This window comes from Esox lucius, chromosome 4, assembly GCF_011004845.1.
Source record: "Esox lucius isolate fEsoLuc1 chromosome 4, fEsoLuc1.pri, whole genome shotgun sequence".
NCBI classification, from domain to species: Eukaryota; Metazoa; Chordata; class Actinopteri; order Esociformes; family Esocidae; genus Esox; species Esox lucius.
Window position 1 is genome coordinate 33287444 of NC_047572.1, and position 27050 is coordinate 33314493.

Sequence of the window (27050 nt, forward strand, 5' to 3'; positions counted from 1 at the left end):
CGCAGTGAAATGGTTTTTCTTCCCCTGAGTTGAAATATTTGAGCATAATTCTAAATCGAAGAAGGAAGCTGGAGGGGGGAAAGCTGTATGTTCTCTTTACCGGAGTGTATTCTCTCTGCTTAATGCACTTTGGAGTAATAAAGAGGGAGAGAGACAGCCTGACAGACAAACAGCCTGACAGACGAACAGACAGAGAGAAAGTGCCTTTCTCCATTATTACGCTGAAGAGTAATTCCCTCCATTAGACTAAGTGGTTGTCTTTATGTAATGCTTGCAATCAGTCGAGTTTAGTTTTGCCCTTTTCAGGGGGTTGCAGGGCTTCAGTGCCCATGTCCTCTGATCTACTCACATTTATACTTCTCTTGAACATCTGCATTGCACAGGCTCACCAGTCCCGTCTTGAAAGAGAGAACGCGCATCTTTCCATTACGACCGCTGGGAAGAAAAAAGCACGGCAGTGAGAAAGAGAGAGAGAGAGAGAAAGAGAGAGAGAGAGAGAGAAAGAGAAAAGGACAACATGAGGGGAGAGAGAAAGTGCGAGAGGAAAGAGAGAGAAAGACAAAAAAGGCACAAGAGTATCATTCATATCGATCAACTAGCATATGAACGGGGTTCAAATAAAAAATAGAACAATATGCCAGAACACACACTCTTCAGCAAAGATACACAGTGAAAAATAAAAGTGAATTAAAAAAAATATGAAAAAGAAATCAGATCCATTCAACACAGCTGGATAAAACGGGTTCTGGGTCCTGGGACAAGGCGTCTGATTTGGGCTGCGCTGAAGAGAGCTGGAGCCTGACCCAAATTGGTCACATTATATCTGCATGTCCAGAAAGCCCAGGAATTCAGTAGGATGACAGGCTGTGGTTTGCGGCTTCAGTTGGGGGCTTTAGAGTCAGGAGAAGGGGATTAGAGGCAGTGAAAGAACATTAGAGTCAGAGGGAGCCATAGCCAGTGTGAGGCACTAAAGGCGTCGACAGAATGTGACAATGTTAAAGGCTGTGGGAGTTTACTTGAGAGGATCCAATGCTGTCCAGCAATACGACACGAGAACACTGGAGCCAGTAGGACAGTTAGAGTGGCTGATACACACACACACACACACACACACAAGCACACGCACTACACACACACACACACACACAAGCACACGCACTACACACACACACACAAACAAGCACACGCACTACACACACACACACACACACACACACAAGCACACGCACTACACACACACACACACACACACACACAAGCACACACACTACACACACACACACAAGCACATGCACTACACACACACACACACGTTTCAAGCACACACACACACACACACAAGCACACACACACACACACACGTTTCAAGCACACACACACACGTTTCAAGCACACGCACACACACACACACACACACACACACAAGCACACGCACCACACACACAGACACACACACGTACAAGCACACGCACACACACACACACACACACAGACACACACATGTAAATGGACACGCCCACACACACACACACACACAGAAACACGCACACATACACACACTGCTGTGTGCCATGTGTCATCTTCAATATGTGCCCCAGCACCTAACCCTGTGGGAGGTGTCACTCTCAGCACACCAAAAGACTGTGATGCCAGCAGAGGAGTAAAGCACACACACACAAACGCAAACGAACACACACACACACGCACACAGCCACACACACACACCCATGCACACAAACACACAGACACACACACATAGGCACACAAACACACATACGCACACAAATGCACACACACGCATGCACACAAACACACACACAGATTCCAAAGCCCTCCATTGCCTGCTCAGCTCATTCTGGCATTTGTGGGAAAATAAAAAAGAAATTCCAGGACATTAATGTCTGGGATAAAAGTGCTGATTTCCAGACATTAGAATCAGGTAATTACACTAATGCTCCAGGAGTAGGGGACCGAGACTCTTTATCAACTTCCCCGGAGTCAAATCACCCGGAAACACCCCTTTTATGTCTCTGCGTGCAGTTACGAGTAAACCGCTAACCAGCACAAGTGCAACTGACTACCATGGTGGAGTAATTAAAGGAAGTCTGCAGTATTTGTTTGCTAGCAGATCCCCCAGACTGCCAGTCGTTGTGCTTTTTCCAAGTTAGTTTTGGATCACGAAACTACCTGTAAATCTGCTGATACTGGACACACAGATACAAAGAGGAATCTACAAACTCATTGGTCCTGAGTAACTGGTACAGCTGCAAAATCTGCAAAATGATGTAACTGTATAATATAATAAATATTCATTGCCAAAATCCCGAAGTATCCTTTTAAGAGCTGGAAAACACATTAATGGGGTTTAGAAGAAAATGTGTCGATTTATTTTGTAATCTTTTTTTTCTCAAAGGAAATTGAGCCTTTTCAGATTCTCCGAGGAGGGCTTGGCACTTGGCAGAAAGACACGGGGATATTAGAATGAAACAGTGGAGGTTTTCTGCTGGGTCTCAGAGGCTGGACGGCCGCCAGCTTGATTGAGCTATAGCCTCTCTGTGGTCCTACTCATGATACTGCCTCTCAGCCACAGAGCCCATTTCACCAATGAGATTCCATGCTGAGAGGGCTCTCGGCCAATCAGAGCACTGTTGTGTGAAGAGTGATGATCCTTGAGTGTGATAAATGCTTGAATAAGGTTGAAAGGTGGACACACTGAGTAAGGAGATGACTTATGTTTTTCGGTTCATTGGGAAATAACCCCTCAGTGTGGCCCGACTAGTCAATAATTAGATGATGATTAAACTATGTGCAACACAAACTGATTCATAATTAATTCAAAGTCTTGAAACATTTACAATGTAGATGTGTGTGTTTGCCAGGGTGGCATTAACCAGTCTTCCAGCTTTACGTCAAACACCACAAATAATAAGTGGGTTCTAGATATTGAGCGGCCAACCAATGATTCAGCCTGGTTGAGGTCAGGTGAGGTTTAGGTTCAGGGGTCAATGATCTGTGGCGATGGGTCATACCTGTCGTAGACATTAAGCAGCCAGTTGAGGCACATGTCCACACAGAGGGGGATGTTGATGACCATCACTCTCCTCTCCTCCTCCAGTCTCTCGTAGAGGCCCGTCAGGGCTTGGATCATCTCCACAACGTCCATCACATGTTCCCCATGCTGCAGATCCTGCTCCCTGAACACATCTACCACGCTCACCAGCGTCAGCAGGTCCACTGGAGGGTTACACACACCCACAAACACACACAACACACACACACAAGCGCGCAGACACACACCCACCCACACACACACACACCACCACCAGGGACAGGAAGTGGAAGAGAGAACGCTTATTCACCTTTTTCTTCACTTAAGCAGCACCAGATGTTGCAAGAACATCATGCCAAATTAGATTTTGCTCCTCTAAACTAATTTGAATGGCCTTCCCAGGTTGGGCAGACCACTGGAGATGGAAGGGAGTCCTCTGATTGGATCAGATATGGACACAGTATACCAGAATATATTTTAGAGGTGCTTTTAGAAAGAGACACAGACAGAGACTGATGGGGGAGGGAGGGAGGGGGTAATTGGCCAGCCTGGTAAACAGAATAGAAAGAATCTTCCTCCTCATGGCCAGGGTACGACACCCCCTGAAGGCTGCCTGTCCTGATGAAGAGCCTCAGGTTCCACATCATATCCTGACAGAGCCCCTTAAACCCTCCACTCAGCTGCCAACATCCCCACCACCTCCAGAGACTCATCCCCACCACCTCCAGAGACTGAGGGAGGAACGGACAGGCGGAGGCAGGGAGGGAGGACGGAGGAACTGACAGGCGGAGGCAGGGAGGGAGGATGGAGGAACGGACAGGCGGAGGCAGGGAGGGAGGATGGAGGAACGGACAGGCGGAGGCAGGGAGAGAGGAAGGGAGGAAAGTACAGGCGGAGGCAGGGAGGATGGAGGAACGGACAGGCGGAGGCAGGGAGGGAGGATGGAGGAACGGACAGGCGGAGGCAGGGAGGGAGGATGGAGGAACGGACAGGCGGAGGCAGGGAGGGAGGATGGAGGAACGGACAGGCGGAGGCAGGGAGGGAGGATGGAGGAACGGACAGGCGGAGGCAGGGAGGGAGGATGGAGGAACGGACAGGCGGAGGCAGGGAGAGAGGAAGGGAGGAAAGTACAGGCGGAGGCAGGGAGGATGGAGGAACGGACAGGCGGAGGCAGGGAGGGAGGATGGAGGAACGGACAGGCGGAGGCAGGGAGGGAGGATGGAGGAACGGACAGGCGGAGGCAGGGAGGGAGGATGGAGGAACGGACAGGCGGAGGCAGGGAGAGAGGATGGAGGAACGGACAGGCGGAGGCAGGGAGGGAGGATGGAGGAACGGACAGGCGGAGGCAGGGAGAGAGGAAGGGAGGAAAGTACAGGCGGAGGCAGGGAGGATGGAGGAACGGACAGGCGGAGGCAGGGAGGGAGGATGGAGGAACGGACAGGCGGAGGCAGGGAGGGAGGATGGAGGAACGGACAGGCGGAGGCAGGGAGGGAGGATGGAGGAACGGACAGGCGGAGGCAGGGAGAGAGGAAGGGAGGAAAGTACAGGCGGAGGCAGGGAGGATGGAGGAACGGACAGGCGGAGGCAGGGAGAGAGGATGGAGGAACGGACAGGCGGAGGCAGGGAGGGAGGATGGAGGAACGGACAGGCGGAGGCAGGGAGAGAGGATGGAGGAACGGACAGGCGGAGGCAGGGAGGGAGGATGGAGGAACGGACAGGCGGAGGCAGGGAGAGAGGAAGGGAGGAAAGTACAGGCGGAGGCAGGGAGGATGGAGGAACGGACAGGCGGAGGCAGGGAGGGAGGATGGAGGAACGGACAGGCGGAGGCAGGGAGGGAGGATGGAGGAACGGACAGGCGGAGGCAGGGAGGGAGGATGGAGGAACGGACAGGCGGAGGCAGGGAGAGAGGATGGAGGAACGGACAGGCGGAGGCAGGGAGGGAGGATGGAGGAACGGACAGGCGGAGGCAGGGAGGGAGGATGGAGGAACGGACAGGCGGAGGCAGGGAGAGAGGATGGAGGATCTGACAGGCAGAGGGAGGCAGGGAGGATGGAGGAATGGACTGAGATACACTATAGTTGCTATGGCAGCCTGGCAATTAATTCTCCTAACGACACGGACGGCAAACCAGCACACAATGAGAAAAGAGAGAGAGAGGGAGAGGGAGAGAGACAGAGGGGAAGAGAGAGAGGAAGAGAGAGAGGAAGAGAGAGAGGAAGAGAGGAGGGGTAGAGAGGAGGGTACTCAGTGGTGTGTTCACTCTGTTTTCTCAGGCCATTTCCCCGTGTCGGAGAGACAGAGATAGGAATAGAGAGGTGGTAGACTGCCAGGGAGATAGTGAGAGATAGTGTGTAGAGAGCGTGAAAGGAGGATGTGAGCAGCCTCCCATGGCTGCAGGGCGGAGGCAGAGTCAGGGGGAGGACGGAGGAGAAGTGGTGAGGTCCAGACTGTGGAGGATAAAGCTACTAGGTTTTGTCCTCCTGGAGGGGGCTTACATGCTTCTACCACACTCTTCCATATGGCTGTAGCTAATGACCTCCCCTCGAAACTCAATTGGGCCAATTAATGACTTTCATTAGCATGCATGACGATACTTCAGACCCTGATGAAGAGAGAGGCATCTGCTTGGATGAGTAGCTGGAGTTATAATCAATTACTTTGATTAGCACTGGGACCTTAGTGGTAGAAACTCTTGAGGAGTTAAGGAAGCACTAACGCACCTGGTTTGTCAGTTTAGGTGTATTATAGAGAGGTTGGACCAGCAGTCCCAGCTGTCCAATCAATATTTGTGAGCTATTAAAACCTCTGCTCAGGGACCCCAAGACGTTTCACAGTTTTGTTGTAGCCCTGAACAGTCACACTTGATCCACTAATCAAGGACTCGATGATTAGCTGACAAGAGCAATCAGGGGTGTTAGCTCTGGAATACATCAAATACACCGAATGACTGGGGGTCCCTGAGGGGGGGGTTGGGGACCTTTGGACTAACCAGCTTTACTTACATCTTAGAGCCTTCTGCACCCTCCGGAGCTTCATGGCAGTCCGGTAGGCGGAGAACTTGATGTTGTTCAAATCCGCTAATAATAAAAGGAGGAAGGGAGATGATCAGAGGGCAAGGAGAAGAGAGAAACCCTGTCCACCCCCCTGTACGTCTCCTTCCAGACCAGACAGACATTGACCTTATCCCCCCTGCCTTTATCAGCCCATCAGTGAGTCATTAACCAGAGCCGTGGTGCACAATCACCCCGCTCTCTCCGTCCCTGATAACATCTCCTTGTGTGTGTGTGTGTGTGTGTGTGTGTGTTTGCATTAATGAAAGGCCCCCGATGCTGTTTAATCACAATTAATTAAAACACAGGCAAAAGCAATCACAGAGCCGACAAATTGGTCCCACAGGTTAATGAGAGGTCTGTCCAGGGTTTGGAGGGAGTCTGAAATATGGGCCCTTAATGAGGTACGTGGTGACGTTGGCTGGCCCCCCTGGGCCCTGGAAGCCCCTGCAGATCTGGACAGGGAGGGCCTAAGTGGTTATGAAAGCTCAGAAGGGAACTCTTTAATTGTCTGTCTTACCCAATGCCTGGTAGAGCTCCGTCATCTTTGGATGGTCCCAGCACGTTGTCTGGGCTTGATGACTTAGAGAGAGAGTGGAGGGAGAGAAAGGGAGTGAGGGAAGGAGAACACAGACACGTGAGGAAATAGTCATTTAGAGAGACAAGTACAGAGAAAAGAAGACAATACGAGAGATAGGTAGGAAAGAAGACAAAGAGAGAGACCGGTAGAAAGGAAGGGCAAGAGAGAGGGCCAGAAAAGAAGAGAGAGAATGGTAGTGCGTAAGATGAAGAGACAGGTACAAGGAGAAGCAAGAGAGAGACAGGTAGAGAGGAAGGAGAAGCGAGAGAGAGACAGGTAGAGAGGAAGGAGAAGCGAGAGAGAGACAGGTAGAGAGGAAGGGGAAGCGAGAGAGAGACAGGTAGAGAGGAAGGGGAAGTGAGAGAGAGACAGGTAGAGAGGAAGGGGAAGTGAGAGAGAGACAGGTAGAGAGGAAGGAGAAGAGTGTTACTGAGTGTTAAGAGATGTTTCCAACTTTGAGCTGATGGACCCAGTCTACACAGTGTTCCACAACGCCCCACTACACGTTTTTTAAACAGACACCCGCACCTACACACCCTGCCTGGCCACCCTGCCTGGCCACCCTGCCTGACCCATGAGGAGGTAGCAGTGATAAAGTTTATAATGCACAGAGAGGCTTGTCTCCACGCTGCTCTGAAGACCAATGCCTTTGTGTCCCCAAGGTTACTCAGCATCTTAAACCAGCCAAACGCATTTCCCCAACAGCGACTCCATGTTTTCTCACGTCACAGTTGGACTTACTTGATGTAGTAGGGTACTTTGTTTGGAGAGGTGGCTCGTTCCCAGGGTATCTGCACAGAGCCTGTGAGGGACAGGACAATTATTGGCTAAGGCAGTTCGAGCATGAAAATCCATTTGCACATTAACTGCTGACCATGTTCACCTCCTTTAACTGCTGACCATTTTCACCTCCTTTAACTGCTGACCATGTTCACCTCCTTTAACTGCTGACCATCTTCACCTCCTTTAACTGCTACACAACCATCACAAAGTAGTACACACACATTCTACTGTTGTAACTTCTCCCACCTCCTCATCCACCCAGCCTCTATAATCCTCCCACCTCCTCATCCACCCAGCTTCTATAATCCTCCCACCTCCTCATCCACCCAGCCTCTATAATCCTCCCACCTCCTCATCCACCCAGCTTCTATAATCCTCCCACCTCCTCATCCACCCAGTCTCTATAATCCTCCCACCTCCTCATCCACCCAGCGTCTATAAACCTCCCACCTCCTCATCCACCCAGCCTCTATAATCCTCCCACCTCCTCATCCACCCAGCTTCTATAATCCTCCCACCTCCTCATCCACCCAGCGTCTATAATCCTCCCACCTCCTCATGCAAACCAGCCTCTATTACCCTCCCACCTCCTCATCCACCCAGCCTCTATTACCCTCCCACCTCCTCATCCACCCAGCCTCTATTACTCTCCCACCTCCTCATCCACCCAGCTTCTACAATCTTTCCACCTCCTCATCCACCCAGCCTCTATAACCTTTCCACCTCCTCATCCACCCAGCCTCTATAACCTTTGCACCTCCTCATCCACCAGCCTCTATTACCTTCCCACCTCCTCATCCACCAGCCTCTATTACCTTCCCACCTCCTCATCCACCCAGCCTCTATAACTTTCATAGCCTCCATAATCCAAAATCTAACGCCAGATGAATCTAGAGGAGCCATACTGGAAAGGAAGTGTTGAGATCCTGGGCCAAAGTCTCTGTGGGCGTCCTGCAGCTGCTTCAGACGCTCTTCGATGGAGCCCTGCAATGAGAGAAACACACATTTACATTACACACACGCCCACACACACACACATGCCCACACACACACAGACACACACACACAAAGAAGGAAAAATCTAAAGAATCAAAGAGAATCATGGGAACGTTCCCAGTCTCATCTCATACCTCCTGCAACCCTACAAACACACACCTCCCCTCCTTCATTTGGTAATTAGACAGCACTACGGAAAATAGGAGACACGGACGCACCTCCCGCCTACTCCGAGCCCTTTGAGGAGCGTCGGGTAGGAAAAAAATGACTGGATTTGCAATTTTCAGCTCTGTTCAAATAAGCACAGTCATTGAACATAACTTCTGCGTTTCAGAGTGGAGGTGTGGGGGGGTGGTGTCAACAAGCGAGAGGGATTTGAGTTGATGAAAAGAAGTTACGGCATTCATTGTCTTTGTACAGTTTGTCAGTGTGGCTGAACCAGAAGGGATTTGTTGAGGACTAATCCTGGTTTATACAAGGTATTGGATTCAGCTTGTAAATCATTGTCGGAGGATGCCGAAACATCTCTACAAACAAAGGGTGCTAAATCCACTCAAAGACAGAGAGAGGGAGAGAGAGAGAGAGAGAGAGAGAGAGAGAGTTTGTGTTTGACTATATGCTTTCTGTCCTGTTAACTGGTAGAGAGGCACTGTTGTCCCTGGGCACCTCAAGGACAAGCAAGCCCAATGAGCTGTGATGAAAAGTTAGCGTTATGCTGAGGAAAACACTGCCATTACTCAATGTACACGTCTGCACACGCTGACTTGTCCGAATAAATACGGCATTATGCACTCAGGCCGTATGAAAGATTGACTTTGGACTACTGGAGCAGTTTGAATGCGTCACTGTGATGATGGTGCCAACTAAGCTGTGCAGTAGCACGCATCTCTGCCACCGCTAAACCGCCGGGGCTAACAGAGGCACTGTTACTGGCAGCAGAATTACTAAATTATTCAAGACCAAAAATATTAGAGAATAAGCCTTGAAAATGCATTACACCTGTGTCACTGAAGTCAGAGGAGCTGCTGCGGATAATGTAATTCGAATGACATGGATTTAGCATCACATTATTCAGAAAGGGAGTGAGGGAGGGAAAGAAAGAAAGAAAGAAAGAAAGAAGAAGAGGGAGAACGTGCAAAAGCAAGGAGAGCTTAACACAAGGAGGAGGAGGGAAAGACTGACAGGAAAAGAGATACAAGAGAGAAATGGATATAGGGAAATGGAGAAGAGAAAAAAGAGGGATGGAAAGAGAAAAGAGAGAAATGGAGAGAAGCGAGGGAAGCCTTATTTTCTTATCAGCTCGCTGCCTTATTTGCTGACTCCTGGCATTCTCACCACTTCTCCCTCAGAACAATCCAATATGTTTCACTCAGGAGACAAAAGGCATCATTTGTTGCAGCCTGTCTGAATGAAAGGCCAAGACAAGGACCGAGTTAATCACACACTTTTGTAGCCTGTCTGAATGAGAGGCCAAGACAAGGACGGAGTTAATCACACACTTTTGTAGACTGTCTGAATGAGAGGCCAAGACAAGGACTGAGTTAAACACGACCTGTTGTAGCCTGTTTGAATGAGAGGCCAAGACAAGGACCGAGTTAAACACAAACTGTTGTAGCCTGTTTGAATGAGAGGCCAAGACAAGGACCGAGTTAAACACAAACTGTTGTAGCCTCACAACATCCTGCTGAGGCACACGGCAAGGAATTAAGTCAGAAACTTGGTCAGATGGAGGATGCATTGTGCAATGACCAACGTTTAGGCACATGGTGCATTTTTTAAATGTATAGTAATTGTCAATGTATCTGATCTATTAATGGATGGTCAATGTATCTACTCTATTAATGGATGGTCAATATATCTAATCTATTAATGGATGGTCAATATATCTAGTCTATTAATGGATGGTGAATATATCTATTCTATTAACGGATGGTCAATATATCTTTTAATGGATGGTCAATATATCTAGTCTATTAATGGATGGTCAATATATCTTTTAATGGATGGTCAATATATCTAGTCTATTAATGGATGGTGAATATATCTATTCTATTAATGGATGGTCAATATATCTTTTAATGGATGGTCAATATATCTAGTCTATTAATGGATGGTCAATATACCTAGTCTATTAATGGATGGTCAATATATCTAGTATATTAATGGATGGTCAATATATCTAGTATATTAATGGATGGTCATTGTTAATGTATCAATGCAACTTTATGTTCAGTGGGGAACCCAAGAAGAGCTGCTTAAGTGGTATCTAACGTGTCCTAACAAAATCCTAATTCTAAACCATAGAAAGTCAGGAGGTTCTGTGTAGGTTAGTGACATGTTATGGTTATGTAACAATCAATGATTAAGTGAAGTGAAGTTAGCGGCCAGTGGATCAAGTGAAGCTTGAATGCATTGCTGGTGAATTTTTTTTTGTGGGTTAGGGGACCAGTTTCACACTGCGATAATGTCACGGACAGACCAAGTGGAGCTTGTGGACATGTTGTTTAGAGGTTGTTTGGACGTTAGGTGGTTGTGGGGAGGTTATGGGAGGGTTATGTTACCTGTAGTAGTTTCCAACGGCTGTTGAGGTGCTCCAAGGAACGGGTGTTGTCCAGGGATAAGTGGACATCAGAGATGGCCAGCTGGTGGGCCAGGTCATTCAGGTGTTTCATACCCTCCTTCACTTGAGTCAGCTCCTCTTTAAACAACTGAAGGAGAGAGAGATGTAGAGGGAGATAAAGAAAGGGAGAGACATAGAGAGACAGGGAGCAAGAGAGATGTTGAGGGAGATTTGTAGAGACATAGAGATGTGTAGAGATATAGAGGGAGACAGAGAGATGTGTAGAGATATAGAGGGAGACAAAGAGATGTGTAGAGATATAGAGGGAGACAAAGAGATGTGTAGAGATATAGAGATGTGTAGAGATATAGAGGGAGACAGAGAGATGTTTAGAGATATAGAGGGAGACAAAGAGATGTGTAGAGATATAGAGGGAGACAGAGAGATGTTTAGAGATATAGAGGGAGACAAAGAGATGTGTAGAGATATAGAGGGAGACAAAGAGATGTGTAGAGATATAGAGGGAGACAGAGAGGTGTGTAGAGATATAGAGGGAGACAGAGAGATGTTTAGAGATATAGAGGGAGACAGAGAGATGTTTAGAGATATAGAGGGAGACAAAGAGATGTGTAGAGATATAGAGATGTGTAGAGATATAGAGATGTGTAGAGATATAGAGATGTGTAGAGATATAGAGGGAGACAAAGAGATGTGTAGAGATATAGAGGGAGACAGAGAGAGGAAGAGTGATGTAGAGGAAGACAGAGCATAAGGACAAAGAGAGAGACAGAGAGGGAGGGCAGGAAAGTAAGAAGAGAGGTATAGAAAGAAAGGTGTAGGCAAAAAAGCAAATGAGAGAAGGAAAAAATGACAGAGGGAAAGGACGACAAACACACCAAACAGAAACATACAAAAAAAAAACTAAAGAAAACACACACACACACACAACACTAACATATACACACACTTTCACCTAGTCAGTCACCTCACACTGCACAGACACATGCAGCAGGCATCACACCATCCCCATTTCAACTAAGTCAATTACAGAAATACACTGATATTTGGTTCATAAACTTAGCAAATAATGAGAAAATAAGCATGCCTGTCTGGTTGCAATATTCCATTGACTGAGTTTAACGGCATTATGATTCACTGGGGACCCGGTACAGTGCTGAAGCCAGGCTGTACACCCCTGCCCCTGGGGACGGGCAACAGGGATCACTCATGGCTTATGCCGGCTAAGAGGAAGATCAACCCAGGCCAAACAGAGCTAATGTGTGTGTGTTCCTGCTGACACGCCTGCCCTGGGGAGAGCAACGGGAAACATGTGTTGTCACTGACAGCAGGCAAACATTGACATGATCATTGTGAAGTGCCCCTCTTCTCGGCTCCCCGCCGTCATAATGAAGAGCCGTGGTAATTTAGCGCAGCCAGCCTCGGTCAAGTGCCGCGATGACAAAGCGTTGTGTATTAACGACTAAATAAATGACTGGTCTGGGATTAAGCATCAGCTAATCAACTGAGGGAACTTGAACTCCAGTGTGGCATATCTAAATTTCACTGGTTATCCACAAGGCTGCTGTGATTGGGTCACCTGTTTGAATCGGGGAGGATTCATGTGGGCGAGGTACAGAAACGTTCTGTACACTTTCTCAGAATTAAACAGCTTGTGAACAGAAACACACCTGTTACATTATAATGAGTTTCACAGTATTCCTGGCAGAGAAGTATTTGGTGTGACCTCTCGAAGAATACTAAAAAATGAAGCAATTAGCTATGGTAGACTCATTTTTAGAAAGAGTCCATGGTCAATTCTCCCAAGCTTCTTGCAGGATTTACTCTTCTTATTACTTTCGCAGCCTTTTTGTTCTTCTCCCAGTCCAGGTGACCCCACACAGCCTTGTTGTTCTTCTCCCAGTCCAGGTGACCCCACACAGCCTTGTTGTTCTTCTCCCAGTCCAGGTGACCCCACACAGCCTTGTTGTTCTTCTCCCAGTCCAGGTGACCCCACACAGCCTTGTTGTTCTTCTCCCAGTCCAGGTGACCCAACACAGCCTTGTTGTTCTTCTCCCAGTCCAGGTGACCCCACACAGCCTTGTTGTTCTTCTCCCAGTCCAGGTGACCCAACACAGCCTTGTTGTTCTTCTCCCAGTCCAGGTGACCCCACACAGCCTTGTTGCTCTGTGTCAGATGTGACAGATTTGTCAGATGTGTCAGATGTGTCACATTTGTCAGATGTGTCAGATGCAGACAGCAGTTTTCTTAATTTTACCTAGTTTCTTCTGCTATCTTTATGAAATTTTTACTAGCCATTTCAAAAGGAATCAATTACCTTTTGTCAACACATTTTTGTTTGTATTTGTTCAAATGTTATATAATGTTTGAGCATGTTAACACTTACTGGCCAGGTGAATAGACAAAACAGTTTTTTAAATGCATACTGAGCCTCCGTCACTCTCATCAAAACACGCTGCCCAGAAACACTGAAATCACACTAAGTCAACACGGACTGAGCTCAAATAACAACAGAGTCTGAAGATAGCAGAGGGCTAGAGAGACTGATCCTCCATAATTACAGCGAAATATCCAACAAGATTTGGAGGAACTCTTCACAGCTGACAGATCTAGAATCATGTAAGCAGTTTTCTTATCAATTGCCTCAGAGTATTGTATCCTTATGTAATCAATAGCACTGGATCTTTTCACATTTCGGGGCCACAATTTAATCTGTATCACTGGCAATATTGTTTTATGGTCTTATTGAAATCGGATATGCTCAGACAGGCGCTGGTGGTGAATGGAACACACATACTAGTGTGAATACCTACTGAACCAATCACAGACTCAGACAACATCATGTGCAAGCACACACTTGTGCGCACACACACACACAAATGCACGCAAACACAAAACCACACATCCACACACTTACAACCACAAACCAAAAGCTAGTGTTTTGAATTTCAACTTGAAGAATCCTACAACCTATGATATAAATAGCTGTTACTTGTAAGTTTCTTAGGGAATGGTAAAAATATAGATGGCAGTTTTCAATTACTGAATTGGAATTCTGGTTCACCACATCACTTTCATTCCAAATAATGTATGACACACACAGCCTTGTTTCTGAAGCATACACAGCCTGGTTTCAGAAGCATACAGAGCCTGGTTTCTGAAGCATACACAGCCTGGTTTCTGAAGCATACACAGCCTGGTTTCAGAAGCATACACAGCCTGGTTTCTGAAGCATACAGAGCCTGGTTTCTGAAGCATACACAGCCTGGTTTCAGAAGCATACACAGCCTGGTTTCTGAAGCATAGACAGCCTGGTTTCTGACGCATACACAGCCTGGTTTCAGAAGCATAGACAGCCTGGTTTCAGAAGCATAGACAGCCTGGTTTCTGAAGCATACACAGCCTGGTTTCAGAAGCATACACAGCCTGGTTTCTGAAGCATAGACAGCCTGGTTTCTGAAGTATAGACAGCCTGGTTTCTGAAGCATAGACAGCCTGGTTTCTGAAGCATAGACAGCCTGGTTTCTGACGCATACACAGCCTGGTTTCAGAAGCATAGACAGCCTGGTTTCAGAAGCATAGACAGCCTGGTTTCTGAAGCATACACAGCCTGGTTTCAGAAGCATACACAGCCTGGTTTCTGAAGCATAGACAGCCTGGTTTCTGAAGTATAGACAGCCTGGTTTCTGAAGCATAGACAGCCTGGTTTCTGACGCATACACAGCCTGGTTTCTGAAGCATACACAGCCTGGTTTCAGAAGCATAGACAGCCTGGTTTCAGAAGCATAGACAGCCTGGTTTCTGAAGCATACACAGCCTGGTTTCAGAAGCATAGACAGCCTGGTTTCTGAAGCATAGACAGCCTGGTTTCTGAAGCATACACAGCCTGGTTTCAGAAGCATACACAGCCTGGTTTCAGAAGCATACACAGCCTGGTTTCAGAAGCATACACAGTTGAGTACCTTGGTGGCATCGATGTGATCCTGTAGTGAGTCAATGAAGAGATCTCCTACAGGCTCCCAGGCATCCCGGACCCCCTCGGCCTGCTCCAGGGCCACCCCCAGCTCCTCCATGGCTGCCTGGGTCTGCAGGAGACGCTCCAGGGTCCTCTCCATGTGCCTGACACACGCAGAGTATCGCTACTTTATAATCAGCTTTATCACACCACTATACTACAACCCATCACCTAATACTTTACCATAACCCACTAACTACAACTCAATTAATACTTCACCCAACACACTAACTTAACCCAGCTTATCAAATATACCCAATACGTTAAGTTAAACCCTAACACACTAACTTTAATCAAATATAACCCCCAATACTTTAGGATTAATCTGTCTCGTATATCTAACCTGTGTCATATATCTAACCTGTGTGGTATATCTAACCTGTGTCATATATCTAACCTGTGTGGTATATCTAACCTGTGTGGTATATCTAACCTGTGTGGTATATCTAACCTGTGTCATATATCTAAGCTGTGTGGTATATCTAACCTGTGTCATATATCTAAGCTGTGTGGTATATCTAACCTGTGTCATATATCTAAGCTGTGTGGTATATCTAACATGTGTCATATATCTAACCTGTGTGGTATATCTAACCTGTGTGGTATATCTAACCTGTGTGGTACATCTAACCTGTGTCGTACATCTAACCTGTGTGGTATATCTAACCTGTGTCATATATCTGACCTCTGTGGTATATCTAACCTGTGTGGTATATCTAACCTCTGTGGTATATCTAACCTGTGTTGTATATCTAACCTGTGTGGTATATCTAACCTATGTCATATATCTAACCTGTGTCATATATCTAACCTGTGTCATATATCTAACCTGCATCGTATATCTAACATGTGTCGTATATCTAACCTGTGTCATATATCTAACCTGCATCGTATATCTAACATGTGTCATATATCTAACCTGTGTCATATATCTAACCTGTGTCGTATATCTAACCTGTGTCATATATCTAACCTGTGTCGTATATCTAACCTGTGTCATATATCTAACCTGTGTCGTATATCTAACCTGTGTCATATATCTAACCTGTGTCGTACATCTAACCTGTGTCATATATCAAACCTGTGTCATATATCAAACCTGTGTCGTATATCTAACCTGTGTCATATATCTAACCTGTGTCGTATATCTAACCTGTGTCATATATCTAACCTGTGTCATATATCTAACCTGTGTCGTATATCAAACCTGTGTCATATATCTAACCTGTGTCGGTCAACGCATCGGGCAGTCAGCTTCTCCCACAGGTCACTGGCTATATTAGCTTGCTTCCACACCGAGCGACTCACATTCAGGATCCGTCGTCTCGGAGACAATTCTGCAGTGGGAGGGAAGAGAAGAAGATGGGTTTCATCAGGCAGGCAGAGTTTCAACACCAGCTTGTGAAAACATCAGTAGAAAGAAACATGGGGAAGGGAAGAATTGGGTTAGGTAGTCAGCCAGTGAGAGAGAAACACTGTATTATTACTGCTGATGCAAGTCACCACGAGCCCTGAAAGAAATGGAGCCAAAACAGAGAAACATCCTGTTGGGTCAAAGAGACACAGAGAGGGAGAGTCTGTCCCTGTCTTTCCCCAAACATGCCACTAGTGGCAAGACTACAATGAGGGAGGGAGGGAGAGAGGGTGGGTGGGAGGGAGGGAAGGAGAGAGAGAAGGAGGGAGGGAGGGAGAAAGGGTGGGAGGGAGGGAGGGAGGGAGAGAGGGAGGGAGGGAGGGAGAGAGAGAAGGAGGGAGGGAGGGAGGGAGGGAGAAAGGGTGGGAGGGAGAGAGGGAGGGAGGGGAGAGGAGAGGAGGGAGGGAGAGAAGGAGGGAGAGAAGGAGGGAGGGAGGGAGAGGGCCAGAAACAGCCTAACATGCTGCATTATTGATTAGACCAGATGGTGAGAGCAGACGAACTGGGTTAATTGGTTCCGACCCAACCCCTCTCCCTAAACACAGGTTCTGATCTGACCTAGTAATGTACTGAAGGACAGAATGTCCCTAGTCACATCTGCAGGATACACATCTGCTGCAGATCAAATACAGTAACTCTTCTCCCACTGCTCAGGTCAGGTTTGGTTGTGTGGTGAACTGTGTGTTGGGGTGAGGTGTAGTTTAGTGTGTGTGTTAGTGAAGGATTGAGGCTGGGTTGATGTGATGTTGTGTGTGATGTGAGGTGTTTGGTTTTGTTTAGGCGGTTTGGCGTGGTGTGGTGTGAGGTGTGAGCTGAGGTGTGTGGTTTAGTGTGAAGTGGTCAAGTGTGTGGTGTAGTGTTGTGTCAGATGATGTTTGGTGTAGTCTGGTGAGGTATAGGCAGGTTTGGTGTGAATCGTGTTTGACACAGTGTGTGGGAATCGTGTTTGACACAGTATGTGGGTGTCATGTTTGACACAGTGTGTGGGAGTCGTGTTTGACACAGTGTGTGGGAATCGTGTTTTACACAGTGTGTGGACAGACCTTTGCCATCAGGTAGTGTCTCCTCTGGCTCCTGGAAAGGGTGCTGAGCCAGGAAGGCCTGGGCTGTCTCCAGCACGGAGTAGATGAACGGGCCCCGAGACTTGACATCCTCCATGAAGACCTGCAGGGGAGGCAGGGGACACACGGAGATGCAATAATAAGGAAATTATGCACACACACACACACACACACACACAGGTGTATACAAACATATATTTCCTTGCGGGCAGTTATCTGGAGAGGCTGGATACCCTGGACTCTTGTTCCACCACAGTACTCTTACAGTCCATACAGTCTGCCTGAGAACACCCTAGAACCTACTGCCTCTAATATTCCATTCACTAATCACTACTGACTTCCAACATTCCATTCACTAATCACTACTGACTTCCAACATTCCATTCACTAATCACTACTGACTCTAACATTCCATTCACTAATCACTAATGACTTCCAACATTCAATTCACTAATCACTACTGACTCTAACATTCCATTCACTAATCACTACTGACTCTAACATTCCATTCACTAATCACTACTGACTCCAACATTCCATTCACTAATCACTACTGACTTCCAACATTCCATTCACTAATCACTACTGACTCTAACTTTCCATTCACTAATCACTACTGACTTCCAACATTCCATTCACTAATTACTACTGACTCTAACATTCCATTCACTAATCACTACTGACTCTAACATTCCATTCACTAATCACTACTGACTTCCAACATTCCATTCACTAATCACTACTGACTCTAACATTCAATTCACTAATCACTACTGACTTCCAACATTCCATTCACTAATCACTACTGACTCTAACTCTCCATTCACTAATCACTACTGACTTCCAACATTCCATTCACTAATCACTAATGCCTCTATCATTCCATTCACTAATGACTACTGACTCTAACTTTCCATTCACTAATCACTACTAACTCTAACTTTCCATTCACTAATCACTACTGACTCTAACTTTCCATTCACTAATAACAACTGAATTGTCCCTGGAGATTGATTCTTATTAATATTGTGGTTTAAAATTGACACATATCCCCCTCAATGTCATGTATCCTGTTCGTCCATAAAGAGATTACATTTTTTAAATGTCAAATGTGCTACGTTACAAGCTGGATTTCCCTGTGGCGAGCTGACTGACTGAACCGATTAAGCCCCACCCCTGCAGCCAGTCCCTCCCTGAAAACAGCCAACTGAATAAAACGCAGAGCTCCACTGAGCAGAGAGATGCAACCGATGCCACGCAAGCGGCCAGAAACAGCGGTTCCAGATTCCATTTCCTGGTGAGGTTACTACGGAAACGCAGGTTTTAATTTGCCATGTGCGTTTCAGCCGAGAGCACCCACCGTGGAATTTGGGGGTTGCTTTACCCCCGTTTAATTTCACAGTGACAGGCGCGGCCGATTAGGATACACAATCTATTATGGAGGACAGGAGACACGGGCAGAGGTGGAAATGGCTTCAAAGCCCCTTCAAGAAAATGTTGACGTCTTCTATTTAGTCCCCAGTCTCCTGATTACACTGAGCTCACTTCACCACACAGAACACACACACTCCTCTTGGTTGAATAGATTCTGGACCACACACACACACACACAAACACAGACTTACAAAATGCTACATATTCATACTTACAGAGCGATGCACAAACACACATACACACACATACACGGGAAAACATCCCCACACACTGAAAACACAGCAGACTAAATCCACTTAAGATCAATAATTCAAATTTCTTAAAACCATGTAATTCTCCACAGAAAACTCAGTGCAATTTTCCTCTCTGTTTTCTGGGAAAAGTTTTGGAGGAACGCAATGCTTGGGGAAGGGAAGCATCTTATACCAGATTATAAAGGAATAGTATATTTAAGAAGCAGAAGGTAGTTGGTGGGGGGGGCTGTGAAGAGGGGGTTGTAGTGTTTCAGGTAACAGACTTCACGGTCGATTTCTGCAGGATCATTCTGAGAAACAGAATCCGTAGTATTGTTGCGGGGAGGGACAGAACTGTGGGCTGTAATCTCTTAACGTGAGGGATGGAGAGAGAGAGAGAGAAGAGAGAAATAGAGAGAGACAAAGAGAGAAATAGAAGGTAGGTTGAGAGAGAGAGAGAGAGAGAGAGAGAGAGGGAGAGAGATGGCGTGTGACTGGATGATTTTTGTCCTGTTAATTGGGAAGCTGATTTCACGGCTGGGGTGGAGGGGGAGGAGAGTGGGAGGGGGGGCATGAGAGGACCACTCTCACTGTCAATATGGCTCTCTCCCCTCGGAGACACGCGGCACAAACTGACAGCACAGAAAATTGGAACGAAGGTGGAAAGAGCATTCTGCTGTAGTACAGGACCAATTATGATGTGTGTCTGTGTGTGTGTGTGTGTGTGCGCTCGCACGTGTGTGTGTTTGTACTGCACAGTACGTTCTACCCTGCCTGTTTGTGTTCTGGAGAGATATCACACCAAATGGAGCTGTTTTTACTGGGAAATGGATAAACAACCCAGAAACCATTGCAAGGAAGGATTTTCAAAATGCTTCACAGAATGAGGAGGAGTAGAAAACAAGTAACCTGAAAATGAGTGACTATCTCTCCCCCTCTCACATCCTGAAACCTTCACATGCCTGCTCGGCGCCACTAATCTTAGCTCTATTTTCAAGCAGTCTCTTTCCCCCTCCATGTGAACAGGGCAGCCGGGGCTTTTTAACATGTCAATTAAAAAGATTGCCACTGTGGAACTGCTCTTACTGAACAATGGTTTAGCGTTTCTTTATTGCCTCCCTGACACACACCCTCTTCATGCCACAGATGCCTTCTCCCGCAGATTGCAGAAGTGAGACTTGAGTGTTGGAAAAGAGTCGTTATTTTGATGGATGGGCAAATTAAGGAGGCCTCAGATAATCGAAGTGGTTGCTAATTGAAAGTAGATAAATCCCAGTGGAGGAATGGGAGGACGGAGTAGTGGAGGAATGGGAGGATGGAGTAGTGGAAGAATGGGAGGATGGAGTAGTGGAGGAATGGAAGGATGGAGTAGTGGAAGAATGGGAGGATGGAGTAGTGGAGGAATGGGAGGATGGAGTAGTGGAGGAATGGGAGGATGGAGTAGTGGAGGAATGGGAGGATGGAGTAGTGAAGGAATGGGAGGATGGAGTAGTGGAGGAATGGGAGGATGGAGTAGTGAAGGAATGGGAGGATGGAGTAGTGGAGAAATGGGAGGACGGAGTAGTGAGGGAATGGGAGGACGGAGTAGTGGAAACGGGATAAATAGGTTCAACTAAAGTTAATGTCACAGCAATGAAACATTGCCTATTTATTCCAAACTGGTAACTACAGAGTTTCTTGGGAGACAACGAGCTGTGGGTTTTGTGCTGTGACAGGGTTTTTGGATTTGTTTGGTCAATACAATTGAACTGGATAGAAATTGAAACGCACATTCTTGCAGCTCAGCACAAATTATGGGTTCAACAATAGTTTCTAACTATAGTACCCTGTGTTTCTCCTAGAAAACATTCATGCATGTCTGGAAGCCATAGAAAATGGCACCAAGTCACAGTACTTTCAAGTGCCACAAGCAAAAGATGTAGTTTAACTTTAAATCAAGTGTCCCTAACCCTATTCCTAGAACCCGTCATACATTTATATTTAGGTTATTTAGCAGATGTTCTGATCCAGAGCCAGGTTAGAGATCAGGGAACAGGATTGGGGAGCCCGGTTTCCCGGTTTGGGCTCGTTAGTGTGATAGTAGCCAAACCCAGTACCTGGTGGAAGTCCCTCTGGTGTTGGACAGAACCCACGTCACCACCTATGGGCAGCTGCTCGGACAGCTCCTCATCCTTCACCATCAGCCATTCTATGATCTCCTGCAGGGACAGCTGAAGCTTCCCACTGTTGTCAGAGAAAGCCTCCAGTCGCACCCTGCAGACAGACAGACAGACAGAGAAGTAGGCAGACAGACAGACAGACAGAGAAGCAGACAGACAGAGACAGAGAAGCAGGCAGACAGACCGACAGAGAAGTAGGCAGACAGACAGACAGACAGAGAAGTAGGCAGACAGACAGAGACAGAGAAGCAGGCAGACAGACAGACATAGAAGTAGGCAGACAGACAGACAGAGAAGAAGGCAGACAGACAGAGAGACAGACAGAGAAGCAGACAGACAGACAGACAGAGAAGTAGGCAGACAGACAGACCGACAGAGAAGTAGGCAGATGGAAAGGCAGACAGAGAAGTAGGCAGACAGACAGACAGACAAACAGACAGTCTAACATCTACCATTTTGTTTCGTATACTGCTGTTCCACAATCCGCATTTGAAAAAACAGAGCATTCCTGGATCTGAGAGATGCAACTTTAAATGTATGAGATGTTGAACAGACGGATGAGATATTCAATCACGTCACTGTGAGCAGAAAGTCTTGGGCTGTTGGAGAATGACGTGAATCAATGAGTAGATTCAATATCTTTTCCATGGCTGTGGTGCACAATGCCATCTCAATTCCCCATGCATCAACACACGTAAGGTGGAACAAGAAATCAATCACGCCGGCATATTCAGTGTTATGACGTCGCAGGCTGAGGTGAGACATTACCCCCAAGCTACGTCCTGAGAGGAGAGGGAAGGAGTGAACTCAGAATAAATAAAACCTAGAACGTATCTGTTTGCCACCTGCCAGCAGTGTGAGGGATTGTCAGGGCAAATCAGGGGAGCTCCGTCAGGAGCATAGCAGGGCACAGGGAGGATGGGCTGGGAAAAAGCCCCAGTCTTTCAATTACACAGATCCCCAGCTTGCAGCTACTGCTCAAAATATCATTATTCCTGCAGAATGTCAGTCCCCAACACTGTCAAAACAGCCTACGAGTGGGAGAGAGAACAAGAAACAGAGGGAGAGGGGGAGAGGGGGAGAGGGGGAGAGGGAGGGAGGGAGAGGAGGGAGGAAGAGGGAGAGAAGAAGAGAGAGAGGGGGAGGGAGAGAGGGAGGGAGGGAGAGAGGGAGCGAGCCAGAGACAAAGAGAAAGAGCCATCCGCTACCGCTTCGCCTGCCACAAAGCTGGTTATATGAGAGAGGAGGAGGACAGGGCTACATGGGAAGGAAGGAGGACAGGGTGATATGGGAGTAGAGGACAGGGCTATATGAGAGGAGGAGGAGAAGGTTATATGAGAGGAGGAGGAGAGGGCTATATGAGAGGAGGAGGAGAGGGCCATATGAGAGGAGGAGGAGAGGGTTATATGAGAGGAGGAGGAGAGGGTTATATGAGAGGAGGAGGAGGTTATATGGGAGGTGCTGTCACTGCTACTGAAAACACGACGACTATGTCAACAAGAGGAAAAAGCTGTGCATTACTAAGTGTTGTAGGAGTGTTGTAGGAGTGTTGTAGGAGTGTTGTAGAAGTGTTGTAGGAGTGTTGTAGGAGTGTTGTAGAAGTGTTGTAGGAGTGTTGTAGGAGTGTTGTAGGAGTGTTGTAGAAGTGTTGTAGGAGTGTTGTAGGAGTGTTGTAGGAGTGTTGTGGAAGTGTTGTAGGAGTGTTGTAGGAGTGTTTTAGATGCATAAAAATAGAAGACAAACATGCAACCACAATACTTGTTTGTTGTTTCCTGCAGAGACAATGACATCTGTCAAACAACAGTCTGGCTTGTTATTTCCTGAGACATCTACTTCCCACTGATTGGCTAGATTCTGCGTGCATGCCTGTGCAAAATAAATCCTGTAGAGACAGCCTGTCTGTCTGTATACGCCTCTGTGTTCAGCGCCATATGTCCAAAGTCAAACCTGTGTGTATCGCTCTCTGCTTCTCCTCCAGCTCAGTGCTAATTGAATCAGAGCGGATGTTTTAGTGTGATGCCCCAGTAGAACAGGCTCCAGATCAGATCCATCAGCTTACAGGGACACATGAGGCTTATTTCCCATGGGGATGCACTGTCCTCTGGCCAGAACATAATGGCTAGCCCGCAGTGTGAGTGTGTGTGTGTGTGTGTGTGTAACGAGAACTGTCTCCAAACTGTCACACTGACAAACACGCTGTGCGTCAAAGATGCCACAGTTCCAAAGGTCACGGACCTCATGGACAATTTCCTGGGCTTCAGACGGACGGCCTCAACTTCCCGACCTATCAGGCTAGAGTGGAACTCCTCTCTGAGTGTGATGGGATCATCAGGACCTCCTCCTCTCTGAGTGTGGTGGGGTCATCAGGACCTCCTCCTCTCTGAGTGTGATGGGATCATCAGGACCTCCTCCTCTCTGAGTGTGGTGGGATCATCAGGACCTCCTCCTCTCTGAGTGTGGTGGGATCATCAGGACCTCCTCCTCTCTGAGTGTGATGGGATCATCAGGACCTCCTCCTCTCTGAGTGTGGTGGGATCATCATCAGGATCTCCTCCTCTCTGAGTGTGGTGGGGTCATCAGGACCTCCTCCTCCCTGAGTGTGGTGGGATCATCAGGATCTCCTCCTCTCTGAGTGTGGTGGGATCATCAGGACCTCCTCCTCTCTGAGTGTGGTGGGATCATCAGGACCTCCTCCTCTCTGAGTGTGGTGGGATCATCATCAGGACCTCCTCCTCTCTGAGTGTGGTGGAATCATCAGGACCTCCTCTTCTCTGAGTGTGGTGGGATCATCAGGACCTCCTCCTCTCTGAGTGTGGTGGGGTCATCAGGACCTCCTCCTCTCTGAGTGTGGTGGGATCATCATCAGGATCTCCTCCTCTCTGAGTGTGGTGGGATCATCAGGACCTCCTCCTCTCTGAGTGTGGTGGAATCATCAGGACCTCCTCTTCTCTGAGTGTGGTGGAATCATCAGGACCTCCTCTTCTCTGAGTGTGGTGGGGTCATCAGGACCTCCTCCTCTCTGAGTGTGGTGGGGTCATCAGGACCTCCTCCTCTCTGAGTGTGGTGGGATCATCATCAGGATCTCCTCCTCTCTGAGTGTGGTGGGATCATCAGGACCTCCTCCTCTCTGAGTGTGGTGGGATCATCATCAGGATCTCCTCCTCTCTGAGTGTGGTGGGATCATCAGGACCTCCTCCTCTCTGAGTGTGGTGGGATCATCATCAGGATCTCCTCCTCTCTGAGTGTGGTGGGATCATCAGGACCTCCTCCTCTCTGAGTGTGGTGGGATCATCATCAGGATCTCCTCCTCTCTGAGTGTGGTGGGATCATCAGGACCTCCTCCTCTCTGAGTGTGGTGGGATCATCAGGACCTCCTTCTCTCTGAGTGTGGTGGGATCATCAGGACCTCCTCTCATCTGAAGATTCACCAGGTGGCTTCAGTCAGCATTGCATCACGCCTGTCCTTGAACAGACATTGAGCGCCACGCTCTATTTGATTCAAAGGAATCACCGCCACTGGCAGAGGGCCACCGGCTAGAACGCCAGAACAGATCCAGCTGTGCTGACCGGTCTGGGCTGAACGCAGGGGCACCTGGAAGCATGGAGTTATTTCACACCAGGATTAAATGGGAAGTCTTTTTATAGACCCTGTTCGCTGTCCGGAGCTAACAGACACCAAGCAGGGAGAGGAGAAGACGAGGGTGACATAACAGAAGAGCGGTCACACCTCCATCCAGGCAACTGTGCAGTGAAGGAGTTTCCATTAGCAAATATCCCCCTTTCTGCACTAGACTTTTAGAATGTACTGCACACACACACACGCACACACACCCACACACACACACCCGCGTACACACACACACACACACACACACACACACACACGCACAGACTGAGTTTTTCCTCTTTGCAGTGTCAGTGTTCTTTTGCCCATCTTAATCTTTTCTTTTTATTGGCCAGTCTGAGATACAGCTTTTTCTTTGCAACTCTACCCAGAAAGCCAACATCCTGGAGTCACCTCTTCACACTGTTGACTTTGAGACTGGTGTTTTGTGGGTACTGTTTTATGATGCTGCCAGTAGAGGGCCTGTGAGACGTCTGTTTCTCAAACTAGACACTCTAATGTATTTGTCCTCTCGCTCAGTTGAGCACCAGGGCCTCCCACTCCTCTTTCTATTCTGGTTAGAGACAGTTTGCATTGTTCTGTGAAGGGAGGGGCATGAGATCTTCAGTTTCTTGGCAATTTCTCACATGAAATAGCCTTCATTTCTCAGAACAAGAATATACTGTTGAGGTTCAGACGAAAGTTCTTTGTTTCTGGACATTTTCAGCCTGTAATAAAACCTACAAATGCTGATGCTGAAAATATTGAACTTGTCTAAAGGACTATTCCATTGCTTCTTTTATCAGCACAAGAGTTTTCAGATGCAAAACAATTGCAAAAGGGTTTCCTCATGATCAATTAGCCTTTTAAAATGATACATTTGTATTAGCAAACAACATGCCATTGGAACACAGGAGTGATGGTTGCTGATAATGGGCCTCTGTACCCCTATGTAAATATTCCATTAAAATATCTAGTCTCCAGCTACAACAGTCATTTACAACATTAGCAATGTCTACACTGTATCAATTTGATGATATTTTAATGGACATTATTTTTTGCTTTTCATTCAAAAACAAGGACATTTCTAAGCAACCCCAAGTGTGTGTGTGTAGAGTGTGTGTGTGTGTGTATACATGTGGTTGTGTAGGTATATGTATATATGTGTGGGCGTATGTGTGTGTGTGTATTTATGCATGTGTGTATTTATGTATATATGTGCTTGAGTGCGTTAGCACAGCACCCCACACACTAGTTGTGTGTATGGGGTTGGACAGATCAATATATGAGCCATCAGGCTTCAAGACTAAAGGGAATCAATAACAATGGCCTAATGGGGTGTGTGGCGGCATGGCCATGAGGCAGACCCACAGGCCTCTCCCTCCTCACAGGGTAATGAAGACCCCTCAAGACCATCCATCAGGATCACAAATAACTAATGATTACAAAAAGACACCCATGAAAGGGACCTGCTGAACAGGCTGCTGGGACTCACTCCAGGCTGGGTGTCGGCTCCTCTGGTACCTACAGAACACAGGGAAGGAGCCAACAGAATTCCTTAACCCAGGATGTGGATTACGGTGGGAAGGTTCCGTCGCGGTTCACTGATTAATTAATGCAGAAGATAATGAAGTGGCTGTTTTGTGGAAGAAGTGAGAAGGAGAAATAGGGTGATCGAGAGGCAGAGATAGGGAGAGAGACAGAGCGAGAGAAGGAGAGAGAGATAGAGACAGAGAAGGGGGAGAGAGAGAGAGAGGGAGAGAGAGAGACAGAGATGGGGGAGAGAGAGAGAGAGGGAGAGAGATAGGGAGAGAGAGAGAGCGAGAGAAGGAGAGAGAGAGATAGAGACAGAGATGGGGGAAAGAGAGAGAGAGGGAGAGAGATAGGGAGAGAGACAGAGCGAGAGAAGGAGAGAGAGAGATAGAGACAGAGATGGGGGAGAGAGAGAGAGAGAGAGAGAGATAGGGAGAGAGACAGAGCGAGAGAAGGAGAGAGAGAGATAGAGACAGAGATGGGGGAGAGAGAGAAAGGAGAGAGAGAGAAATAGAGAGGGAGGGAGAGAGACAGGGAGGGAGAAAGATGGTGAAAGAGAGA

The 27050-nt window shown here is 47.4% G+C and overlaps 1 protein-coding gene across 3 annotated transcripts in view; it reads right to left on the bottom strand.

The window, feature by feature from the left end:
* The window catches only part of drp2 (dystrophin related protein 2), a 170462-nt gene that overhangs the window by 33731 nt on the left and 109681 nt on the right, over window positions 1–27050 (bottom strand). For all 3 annotated transcript variants that reach the window (XM_029119414.2, XM_029119412.2, XM_029119413.2), the window contains 11 exons: window positions 21290–21446; window positions 17509–17629; window positions 16277–16388; window positions 14999–15155; window positions 11020–11166; window positions 8368–8446; window positions 7421–7481; window positions 6620–6681; window positions 6052–6126; window positions 3030–3234; window positions 350–435 (listed from right to left, as the gene is read on the bottom strand). In XM_029119414.2, the coding sequence (XP_028975247.2) occupies window positions 350–435; window positions 3030–3234; window positions 6052–6126; window positions 6620–6681; window positions 7421–7481; window positions 8368–8446; window positions 11020–11166; window positions 14999–15155; window positions 16277–16388; window positions 17509–17629; window positions 21290–21446 (1262 nt within the window). The remainder of the gene's footprint in view (window positions 1–349; window positions 436–3029; window positions 3235–6051; window positions 6127–6619; window positions 6682–7420; window positions 7482–8367; window positions 8447–11019; window positions 11167–14998; window positions 15156–16276; window positions 16389–17508; window positions 17630–21289; window positions 21447–27050) is intronic.